The 12,983-nt window shown below is 35.8% G+C and overlaps 1 protein-coding gene across 1 annotated transcript; it reads left to right on the top strand.

Annotated features, from left to right (window-relative positions):
* Positions 1–8,619: 8,619 nt before the first annotated feature.
* Positions 8,620–8,976, top strand: LOC145632752 (uncharacterized). The gene has a single exon (XM_081685091.1). It carries the CDS (start codon positions 8,620–8,622, stop codon positions 8,974–8,976), a length of 357 nt encoding a protein of 118 aa, XP_081541217.1.
* Positions 8,977–12,983: the final 4,007 nt, after the last annotated feature.

The following is a 12,983-nucleotide window of genomic DNA, read 5'->3' as shown; positions in this document are numbered from 1 at the left end:
AGAGGTCATATCTCCCCTTTTTCAAGGATCAACAAGGTTGATCATCAAATAATTCTCTTCTCTCTCTTTAGCCTAAACACTAGCCACCCTATTCTCTCAAAATACTTCCCCTAAGCACTCCAACCAAGGCGTGAAAGGTATAATTAACTGAGGGTTTGGACCAAATCAAATCTACATTTATTTAATTTAATTTCCATTTTATTTATTTTTATTGAAGTTACTAACGGTTTATTCATGATGTAGCAATTCAAGGAAACACGGAAAGTGAGTAATTGATTCACTTAATTACTCTTATTTTTATTATTGTTGCTAGTATCATGATTAGGTTTATTTATATTTGATTTGACTAACGCTATTATTGTTGAATTGCTTCCAATATTAATGTTCATCCTATTATTATTTATGATCACCATATTGCATGTTTAAAGGGAATATGTAATTGAAAATCACGCCTATTAAGATAATTTGGACAACCGATTTAGGTTCCTTTTTAATCTTGTTGTTTAATCAAGTGATCACAATAATTTAGAATAATGTGTTGCATTAATATTAAACCAATTTAGCTTAATAATAGTTTGGAGCAAATTGAACATTTGTTTATATGCCTTTGAGATCGCAGGATTCACTTTTCACTATAAGAATCGAGTAGAGGCCAATACGGGCGATACGGGCGAATGTGACTCCATGACTCACTTCGTACCATCATCCCCGATCCTCCTTTTTTGGTTTTGAATCATATGGAGTTTGTAATCTCATGGATTATGAATGGGGTGTAACCTTCACGGGTCAATCATTGTTGCCTATTGTTGTCCCTTATCGTGGTTGCCTTTTTATAATCCGTGAACGATTTACAAGTTCCTTAAAAACTTGTTGGCGGCTCTCTACTTTCCTTGTCCCTAATCGTATTATGTCAATTACCACTTCCTATGAGTGCCAAGCATATTCACAACATGCTTTAACGTAGGCGCACTTCGAATGACGCCTACAAGAACTATTTGACGATTTGGCCCCAAATCAACCTTAATTTAATTTAATGTCAATTATTGTACATTAATTTCTGAAAGTTACTAACAAGTGTATTATTTTGTAGTTGCAAGCAAACAAAATCAAAGTAAGGAATCATGTTCCTTTAATTTCTATTATTTTTCTAACAATTTTTATAATGTTTGTCATATATTAATTGTTGGATTTATTGTTAAAATGCTTCCAATATTAATGTTTATTTTATTATGTTTGTTGATCACCATATTGCATGTTTAAAAGGAATATGTAATTGAAAATCACACCTAATAAAAAAATTTGGACAAGCGGTTTAGGTTTCTTTTAAATCTTGTTGTTAATTGAAGTGATCACGATATTTTAGAATTATATGTTGCATTAATATTCAACCAATTTAGCATAATAATTTTTTGGAGAGAATTGAATATTTTTTTTGTATTCCTTTGAGATCGCAAGAATCACTTTTCACTATAAGAATCAAGTAAAGGCCAATACAAGCGAATGTGACTCCATGACTCAATTCGTACCATCATCCCTGATTCTCCTTTCGTGGTTACGAATCATATGGAGTTAGTAATCTCATGGATTATGAATGGGGTGTAACCTTCACGGGTTAATCGTTGTTGCCTTTCGTTGTCTCTTTATCGCTGTTGCCTTTTATGATCCGTGAACGGTTTACAAGTTCCTTAAAAATTTGTTGACGTCTCCCTACTTTCCTTGTCCCTAATCGTATATGTCAATTCCCACTTCCTATGAGTGTCAAGCATATTTACACATGCATAACGTAGGCGCACTTCAAACGACGCCTACTCCTAGCCTTATGTTATAAACCATGAATTGAAAGACCCTTAAACCCTTGAGCGTTAAGTCAACACCGGTGGAGGAAGATAGACTTCAAACTTATGGAAAGAGTATGAATAGTTAAGATGTCAGGATAACCTTCTCATAATTTTCATTTCATTATATTTTTTCCGGTTCCTTCAAGGAATTATGAGAAGCTAGCTTGAGGGTGATTTGAAGGTAATGGAGAACACGCGGCCCAATTGGTTTGGACGAGGGTGGATTGAGTCCTCATTATTTTTCTATGCTTAGCATATTTTATTTTTCTATCAACCATTGACATCTTGAAACGTGCATACATTTGTCTATTTAGAAAGGTTTGCATTCATTGGTTCTTGTTCCTATCTCTTCTCCAAATATGAACTTGTGTTTTCTTTTTCTTTTTTATTTCTCTTTTCCTTTTCATTCTATTGCCTTGTGTTGGTGTATGTCAAGAGTTGTGGGTTAATCTCTTAGGAAACCGTCACAATAGCACACTCGTCCTCTAAGGCGATGTAGGGGTTTAAAGGGCTTGTCTTTAGTTGCTAAAATTGACCGTGATTCCTACGAAAGTGAGTTAGTGCACATTGTCACCTCCTTTAGGGAATACCTCAAATGAGTCCCATGAAACTTGATCCCTAGACCTCAGGGACACAAGGTGGGAGCAATGCCACTACCCCATCACCTCAACCTTATGGGGATATGGTTAGAGTTAAGGAAAAGGTTACTCGTAGATTTGTACTTGATACACCACCTCTAATCTTTTGCCACCCAAGTAAATCCCACTAAAAGAAAAGGCAACGTTGAAATTACATGGGGCAAAATTGGGAGGAAAAAATTAGCCTTTGTAGCGAGATTACTTGAATGGGCACCAATAACATTATGTAAGGACTAAGGATCTGTTCTTTTGAGCTTCAGGGTAGAGCAGAGCAGAGCAAAGCAGGTGTCACCAGAGTAGAGCGGAGCAGATTTCAGCAGAGCAGAGCAGATTTTTAGTAGAACAGAGTAGATTTTAATAATAATAAGGATATTATTATTATTACTATTATTATTATCGCATTATTATAATTATAATAATAATTATTATTAATTATTAATTAATAACTATAATTATCATTAAATATTTATTAATATTAAATATTAAAACATTATTATTATTATTATTATTATTATTATTATTATTATTATTATTATTATTATTATTATTATTATTATTATTATTATTATTATTATTATTATTATTATTATTATTATTATTATTATATCTCAAAAACAAAAGTCATACAACCTACAATAAATTAGTAGAAGTCGAGATACAATCTGGGCCTCCACTCCTCTAGCAATAGCAAAGCCTACCCTAGTAAAAATATGAGTTGCATCACGTGCTCCAATGTCTTGCGTCGTCGAGAACCTCTGAATTTGCTTAAGACGCAATAGCCTCCTTCTCTAATTCACCAAACGAAGAAAAGGAGAAGGGAATGAACCCATATCCAATCGCCTGACAACGAGCCTCATACTTAACCCGCTTCAGATGAGCTGCATCGGCCAAAATCCATCTAGGAATAAAGTCAGATAGCCCTGACTGTGTCAAAGGAGAAGATCCTGTCAAATCTACACAGACATCGCGACCACGATCCCAGGAATAAAGTAACACATCACCGAGGGCCTCGTCGTTCCCTTCAGACAACCCAATAGCAACCTCTTTCCTTGCCGAAATCCCAGAACGATAGCAAACATCAACTAGGGTATATCAATTAAATTTAAATATCAATTATGATTATCTTTATATATTAGTTATTATTATTATTAAATATTAATTATTATAATTATTGTTAAATATTAATTATTATAATTATTGTTAAATATTAATTATTTATCATTATTAATTATTAAATAATATTATTAATAAATATTATTATTATTATTATGAAATATTATTTATTTATTTATTATTATTAATTATTAATTATTATAAATATAAAATATTAATTATAAGTTATTATAAAATATTAATTATTATTATCTTAAATATTAGTTATTATAAATATAAAATATTAATTATTATTTATTATTAAATATTAATTATTATATTAAATATATTATTATCAAATATTAATTACTATTATTAAATATTACTAATTATTATTATTTATTATTTTTAAGAAGAGCAGAGCACTTCAAAAGAATAGGGCCTAAATGAACAGGGCCTAAATGAAATAAGTTTTTAAGTCCATTATTAGAGTAGTTTCAAGCACTTTCAATTACTCTTCAAGCATCTCCTCTAATATCCAACCTCGAAACGGAGGAAGTTTGGGAAGGGGTAGAAGCATAATGCAAATTGCAAACTATGTTGTCTCTGCCACTGAAACCACCACGCATGTTCTGTATAAATGCGCTAGAGAAAGGTTAGTTTAGAATACAAGAAAATAAAAAAGATGTGGATTTGTTGAAATATCCCAACAAAGATCAACCAACCTCATGGCCTTTCTGGTTTCCCTTTATTCTTTGGGGTACATCAAAGGGAAGAAACAAATGGAAATCCAAGGAGTTGTATAATACCAATTCCTTGTTTAAAGTCAAATGAACCTCCAGATTAACATTTATGTGGATGTCGATCATCGTTGGAATAGTTTCGATCATGGGCATCTTCCTATGCACCAAAGCAACTATGGCTAACGGAAGCTGATCTAGAGGAGGGCTATTATTAATTATCATTCCTAAAGATATTAGGATTGATTATAGTCTTCTAGAATTATCTAGAGGGTTCTCTTAAATCCTAATGGAGTTAGGATTGATAATTGTGTATTTAGAGTTTTACTCGGATTAAAATAAGTGTTTTTATGAAAATACGCTTTTACCCTTAAACACGGATTTTACGACTTAATTATATTGAGAAGTGGATTCCGTGTGGAAAACGTGTTAAATTCCAGAGCATTGCCTGACGACAAAGTTGTCGCCTGGCGCTGCAGTGCAGCGCCTGGCGACATGATGAATTTTATTCCTTTTGAAACTCTATCTCTTTTCTTTCGGATTCCGGACTATTTTCTTATAAATAAGGTCCTTGGACCTCCGTTTTCAATCATCAACTCTCATCAAGAATTTCTTGATTCTCTCTCTCTCTTTCTAAGCCAACCCTTTTACAAACACAATTCCGCACTCATTAGATCTAGACACACCTAGCCAAGTTCAAAGTTACTTTCGCCCTAGACGTGAAAGGTTGATAATTTCTGAGGGTTTGGTCCCAAATCAAGTCTAAACTTTTTGACTTTTTCTTTTAATTATTTGATTTAGTTCTTGATTTTATATTTTCTTGAAGTTTACTAACGTGTGTATTTTTTTATTAGAAAGAGGCAAGAGACGTCAAAGTACGCAATCTTATTGCTCTATTCTTGTAGAAAGCATGCTTATTATTTTATTAATTCCTAGTATCATGTTAGGATGTTATTATTGCTTTCTAGTATCATGTATATGATGCTTTTTACTCTTTCCAATTGTATGTTAGTACCATGTTTGGTTTAAAGCTTTGATCTTTATTGCTTAGTGACATGCTAGGATTTGTTATTTACCTTGTTAGTATCATGCCTAGGATCTTGCTAATATTATTATGCTTTAATGATGATATTATTATGATTGTTATTATGATTGTTGGGAAAACTATAATTGTCATTAATATCATGTTGCTTGATATATATCATTGTTATTGCTTGATCACGCCTTTTATGCAGGTTTAATGGGAATTTGTACTTAAAATCACGCCTAATAAGATAATTAAAATTAGGTTTAGACTAATATGATTTTAATTCAAGTGATCGCCAATAATAGATTTGTTTGTTCATTAATATTCAACCAACATAGATTAACAGGTTTAGGGTTAATCTGATGATTGTATGTTAGTCAGAAAGCGCACATGAATACGAGTAGAATAAAGTAGAGGCCTATTTTATAGAGCGGGTTCTTTCTCTTTTAGATTGGATTCGTACCCTCATCCCCGAACACCAGTCATGTTTTAAGACCTATTGGAGTTGACGATCTCATAGATCGTTAAGGGGTGTAACCTTCACCTTGTGAACGGTTTACAAGTTCCTAAAACTTGTTGGTGACTCTTTTGCTCTCGTTTCCTTCCCTTTGGACGCCACCATGCTTAAGTGTATGATCACAGTGGGGTTCAAGTTTGTAATAATGCTTGAAATATTCCCTACACTAACTATGGGATCAATTTGCCTCTGATGGTACCAATGACTGCTAATAATATGTTGAAAGAGTTTTTTTTTTTTCTAAAATTTTTGTTTTAATTGCAACGTGTCAACACATGAGTGATTCAAAATTATAATTTTTTAAAAAAATATATATTAACCAATAAAAAAAACCCCAAAATTTCAGCCACCCATTCCTTATTCCACGCACCAACACCACCGTTGTTGCTACCACTTGCCACCACAACACAACAACATTATGCCACCACTGATGTTGCTATCATTCGTCATCACTCCATCCATCACTCCCCACCACCGTTGCTATTACCACTCGTTACCACCGCAGCTGCTACAAATCACCATCAATCCACCAACACTACATCCCACCAATAGAAGCCGTACCACTAACCGCAACCCCTATTTTCCACACCATCCACCACAATTTAACAACCACCAAACACAACCCCTCGCATCTCCCCTTCACAATTGTCAACCTACTACAGCTCGTAACACAAAATCAATCATAGGCAACACCACAAGCCGCACCTACCAGCCAAACCGCCCACCAAAAAACAACAACCCCCTAGTAGTTCAGTTCGTCAATAACCGCACACCATCTCAACTACAACCACTCAGCTCCATTCCACATCCATAACAACAATCGCAAGCAACTAGTCAGAGATAAGTGGTAGAGGACTTTTGTGGTTTTGGGAGCCAGGGATGGGTGGTGTAGGGCGGCCGACTGGTTTTGATTGTTAAGGGAGGTGGGCCGACCGGTTTCAAGCGAGGTTAGGGGTGAGGAGAGGCTAGGGTTGTTAAGATTTTGGTTTCCTTTTTTTTATATTTTTTTTATTGACTCATCGTTGTTACCTGATATAACAGGTCATTGACTCATCTGGTATAATAGGTCATTCACTCATCGTTGACTGGTTGGGACTATTGGTGGCAAACTGAACCTATATTTAGGATTATCATATAAATAATATATAAAGCTAAACTCTTAGGCAAGTTGCGAAACAACGATACTTGGCGTTGTAACTTTTCGCCAAGTGTCATGCCACGTGGGCAACAATTAAATATTAGTATGATATTTATTTGAATATATTTAATGTAGAGTAGGATAAAAAGTTATTTTAAATTTTAATAAAACTTTGATTTGAATTTTTTTTTTTTCAATAAAATACAAATATTTTCATACAAAATGGCAGATTCAGGTACAAAAGGAAAACTTAAAATCAATGAGACCTTTTATAATATACAACTGTTCTCTTAAGTATTATAGTAACATGCATGCAACCAATCTTTCCCTAAATATTTAGAGAAAATTAAAATAGATCACATACAGATTCAGACAACCACTGGCGAACCTAGGAAGTAACAATATAGTGCTGATCAAAGAGACCCGCTATTATGTATAGGTGGTCTCTTTGATCAGCCAATAGGCCCAATGCATATTCACTGTACCTCGTAGGGCCCATACCACCAATTTCCTTTGCTTTCAGTTTTATAGTAAAAGAGACCAGTTGTGTCTAACAATCGGTCTCTTAGGTTGTCTTGTTTTTATTTTTATTTTTTCCTTTTTTTTCCAAACTTTTGCTTATGAACTTCTACTTTATGTGAGCATAATTAATTATGCATTCAACCATTTTTTTTCCTGAAATCTTTCATTTAATTTATGAAAAATCAAGTAATAAAATTTATGATTTTAAACTTGTGAAAGATGGATACAAAATACATAAAAAAGGTAATTTATTGAAAATATAGAATACTTTTAATTTAATCATTGTATTATATTGATAACTAAAATATAAATTATTCCATATTTGCAAAATGAAAATTTAACTACCAAAATAAATGTTTAAAATTTAAAGGCCAATTAACGATAATATACCATACGCTTTTTTCTCTCTTATTATTCAATGGCTCAATGCTACCCCTAGTTCAAAATCCTGGATTCACAACTGAAGACAATCATTCTTTTTTGTTTCACATTATTAATTACTTCTAAATATTTTAGACAACCTAATATGAGCATTATTGGGGAATTTGAGAGAAAAGATGTTCCTGTTGAAGAAGTGTTAGGAATATAATTAGGAAATCTTATCATATCTTTGTGATTGTTATCATATACTTAGTTTCCTAGTTTATAGGCTTAGGATATATCTTGAAGATATTATTTTGTTATGCTTTAGGAAACTATGTACTCTATATATTCGAGGATCAATCAATGAACAAGGGCAAGCTTTAAGCCCTACTTTGACATGGTAACAGTCGCCAGAGTATTCTAAAAAAGCCCTACTTTGACATGGTATCAGTTGCCAGAGTATTCTAAAAAAAAAAAAAAAAAACCATTATTCTAAAACATCACCATGGCCGGTGATGATGTTCCACCACCACGAATTGCACTACCTCACCCTATTACCTTGGTCCTCATGACAGACCAGGGGACTTCATAACCCCGACCCGACTTCGTGGAGAAAATTACGATGAATGGGCCAGTGATATTCAAAACACGTTAGAGGCACGCCGTAAATTTGTTTTTCTTGATGGGACTATCACCACTCCATCCTCTCCGTGTACTCAAACGGATTGGAATACAATCCACGCTATGTTGATTTCGTGGCTCATGAACACCATTGAACTCGAGGTAAAGAGCACTCTATCCAAGTACAAGGATGCGAAGCGATTGTGGGATACTCTCAAGATGAGGTTTGCCACCATCAATGGTCCTCGAATTCAACAGTTGAAGACCTCAATTGCAAAGTGTGAGCAGTCGAGAGATATGTCAATTGCCTCCTATTTTGGTAAACTGACTGCATTATGGGAGGAATTAAATAATCATGAGCCTAGTATTACTTGTTCTTGTTGTGAGAAGTGCACAACGGGTTTGGAACAAGAGAAACATTGCGAGACCACTCGTTTACATGAGTTCTTGATGGGTTTGTATACAGATTTCTATGCTTAGACTTTCACTAACATATTGTCCCAATATCCCCTTTCATCTCTAGATCGTGCGTACCAATTGACCTCGCAAGATGAGCGAGTTCGTCTTGCTAAACAGGTCCCTAACGAGCAGCCCCCTGAAGTAGTAGGTTTCGCCCTTCGCACGAGCACAGGGAAGACCAGGACAGCATCTACAGAGGACAAATCTGATAAATGAAGTCTTCAATGTACCCACTGCAAGAAGAACGACCACTTAGTTTCTGGTTGTTTCGAATTAAAGAGCTTCCTCGGAGTGGTGGACGAATCCTTCTAAGCGTGGTAAGTCACAACAGTCAGGCACCAAAGGGAGACCTCAGGGCCGAGCAAATGCAACTGCAGCAGGGTCTTCTAATGCAAGTAATTTAGACTCTTTGGTTGGCTCCTCACAAACATTCACCGCAGAGCAATGGAAAGCAATTGCCGGATTTCTTGGTAATACAAAAATTCCTGATGATCGCTTGAATAATGAGTTTGATAACGAATTCTGGATTGTTGATACAGGGGCATCTAGACATGTCACAAGCAATGACAAATGGTTATTTAATACTCGACCCATCTCTCATTGTCCGGTAGGACTTCCAAATGGCAAAACTGTAAACGTCACAAAGGAAGGCTCGGTTCGATTGTCATAAAAAATTGTTCTTAACCATGTGTTATTTGTTCCTGACTTGTGTTGCAATTTAATTTCCGTATCTCAATTGATTGATGATACAAATTACACTGTCTAATTTAACTCAAATATGTGTGCTATACAAGACCAGTCGAGGGAGCTGATTGGAACGAGTGTTAGGCGGGATGAAATGTTTTATTTCGAAGGATGAGCTTCAGTACAACATGTGGCTGTTTCTGAATCTTCAGCATTATTAGATTTATGGCACAAGCGTATGGGTAATCCGTCGGAACAAGTTGTGAAACTTCTCCCTCTCGTTCATCATTGTAAGGGTAGTTTAAATAAAGCATGTGACATTTGTTTTCATGCTAAACACCCTAGATCTAGTTTTCCTTTAAGTGAGAATAAAGCCTCTAGAATATTTGAAAAAAATCATTGTGATATATGGGGCTCTTATAAAAATACATCGTCTTGTGGTGCTCGTTATTTCTTGACTATAATTGATGATTTTTCTCGTGCTGTTTGGATTTATTTGCTAGTTGATAAAACTGAGGTTTTCCGTATGTTTATGTCTTTTGTGGTAATGGTGGATAGACAGTTTTCTCAAACAATTAAAATAGCTTAAAGTGACAATGGCGCCGAATTTAATTGTTTGCGTTATTTGTTTACTGCAACTGGCATTTTATTTCAAACATCATGTGTAGGTACTCCACAACAAAATAGTTGTGTTGAAAGGAAACACAAATATATTTTAAATGTGGGTAGAACTTTGAGATTTCAAGCTAATTTGCCTATATATTTTTGGGGTGAGAGTATTCTTGCGGCCGCACATTTAATAAACCGAACTCCTTCCCCTCTCTTGAAAAATAAATCCCCCTACGAAATTTTATTCGGCACACACCCATATTATTCTACCATTCGTACTTTTGGATGTCTTTGCTTTGCTCACAATAAAAAAGCTAAGGGTGATAAATTAGCAAGTCGGAGTCATAAATGTGTTTTTGTCGGCTATTCGTTTGGAAAGAAAGGTTGGAGATTATTTGATCTTGATTCAAAGGAATTTTTTATGTCTCGTGATGTTAAATTCTTTGAAGATGTCTTCCCTTTTCTTGATCCAATTTCCACAAATATCATTCCGGAAAAAATTGTTCTAATACATTTGGATGTGCCGTATGACTTTGATGGTGTGAGTATGGGGGAGGTTGGTGAGAGTTGGGGTAAGGTGCCTTAAGTCGTGAGCAACCCTCACCAGCAACAAGCACTCACGGACATTAAGCAGACTAGTCCGCAGTCAGCCCGCGGCTAGATGCTGCTGGCCGCAGAGAGGGTGCGGAGTCTACTGCTAGGCTGCGGCAGCAGGTGCCCAAGACACGTTTCAGCATCATGATGCAAGTAGGGAGGGCACGGAGCCCACTACCATAACTCGACAGCAACAAGAAACCGTACCGCAGCCTATGCACACCGAGCAACAGGGAGAATTAGGCCGAGGTATGAGACAAAAATTTCCAAATGTCAAACACTGAGACTTTGTTACGCATACAATTATTACAAATATCCCATCTCCATCTCACTCTCCTAACACTTCGTCTCCACGGCATCCCTCAGGTACTCCCTACCCTATAGCACATTATATTAATTGTGACAGTTTTTCTCCACATTACAGAAATTATATTACAGCTATTACTTTTGGGAAAGAGCCACGGTCTTTTAAGGAGGCCATGAAAGATGTAGGTTGGAGACGATCAATGCAAAATGAAATTCAAGCTCTAGAAAAAAATGGCACATGGACAATGGAGGATCTCCCTCCCGGCAAACGACCTTTAGGCAGTCAGTGGGTGTATAAAATCAAATATAACTCCGATGAAAGTATTGAACGACTAAAATCCAGATTAGTCATCTTCGGCAATCATCAAAAGGAGGGTATTGATTATACCAAAACATTTCCTCCGGTTACTAAAATGGTCACAGTTAGAGCTTTTCTTGCTTTTGCAGCTTCGAAAAATTGGGAGCTCCATCAAATGGACGTCCACAATGCCTTTCTTCATGGTGATCTTGCGGAGGAAGTATATATGAAACTCCCCCAAGGTTTTGAATCATGTCATCCGAATAAGGTATGTCGCCTTCGGAAATCTTTGTATGGTTTAAAACAGGATCCTAGATGTTGGTTTACCAAACTAACAAAGTCGTTGAAGGCATATGGCTTTCAACAATCGTATTCTGATTATTCATTGTTTATTTATACAAAGGGTGTCGTGCAAATTAATGTCCTTGTATATGTGGATGATCTCATTATTTCTAGTAATAATTCCGCTGCGTTTAAGGGTTTTTAAGGCGTATCTTAGTGATTGTTTTCATATGAAAGATCTTGGTACTCTGAAATATTTTTTGGGAATTGAAGTGGCTTGTAGCTCTTTAGGCTTGTTCCTATGCCAGAGAAAATATACTCTTGACATAATTACAGAAGCAGGATTTTTGGGATCAAAGCCAGCCGTCTTTCCCATGGAGCAGAATCACTAGCTTGGCTTAGCAAGTGGTCCTCTTCTCGATGATCCGGAACTGTATCACAGACTTGTTGGTAGGTTGATTTATCTTGATATCACTCGGCCTGATTTAGCATATTCTGTTCATGTTTTGTCTCAGTTCATGCATGCTCCAAGAACTGAACATTAGGAGGCAGCTCTGCGAGTTGTAAGATATTTGAAAGGAACTCCGGGTCAAGAAACTTTGCTACGCTCAAACAGTGAATTAACCTTGCAGGGTTGGTGCGATTCGGATTGGGCTGCGTGTCCCTTGACACGTAGATCTTTGACAGGGTGGCTAATATTTCTTGGTAAGTCACCTATTTCTTGGAAAACTAAAAGCAGAAGACGGTCTCTACAAGTTCTTCGAAAGCCGAATATCGTTGTATGTGCGCTACCACAATGGGGTTGAAGTGGTTGAAACGGCTACTGTTGAGATTAGGAGTACAACATCCTAAGTCTATCAAGCTATTTTGTGATAGTCAATCCGCTTTGCACATTGCAAAGAATCCGGTTTTCCATGAGCGGATGAAGCACATTGAAGTTGATTGTCACTTCGTCCGAGATGGTATTTCAGAAGGTTTGATTGATCCATCCTATGTTCCTACACGTGAACAACTGGTCGACATCTTTACAAAAGCTCTCGGCAAAGCTCAATTTGATCTACTGCTTGGCAAGTTGGGCATCTTCACTCCACCTGCTCCAACTTGAGGGGGGGTGTTAGGAATATAATTAGGAAATCTTATCATATCTTTGTGATTATTATCATATACTTAGTTTCCTAATTTATAGGCTTAAGATATATCTTGAAGATATTATTTTGTTAAGCTTTAGGAAACTATGTACTCTATATATTTGAGG

The sequence above is a fragment of the Chenopodium album genome, chromosome 5 (genome assembly GCF_948465745.1).
Source record: "Chenopodium album chromosome 5, dcCheAlbu1.1, whole genome shotgun sequence".
Taxonomy (NCBI): Eukaryota; Viridiplantae; Streptophyta; class Magnoliopsida; order Caryophyllales; family Amaranthaceae; genus Chenopodium; species Chenopodium album.
The sequence above is the reverse complement of the archived record's forward strand: the minus strand, read 5'-3'. Positions and strand labels throughout refer to the sequence as shown.

Bases quoted from the DNA above. Each gene is read 5' to 3' on its own strand.
- LOC145632752 (XM_081685091.1), top strand. From the start codon at position 8,620: ATGTTGATTTCGTGGCTCATGAACACCATTGAACTCGAGGTAAAGAGC.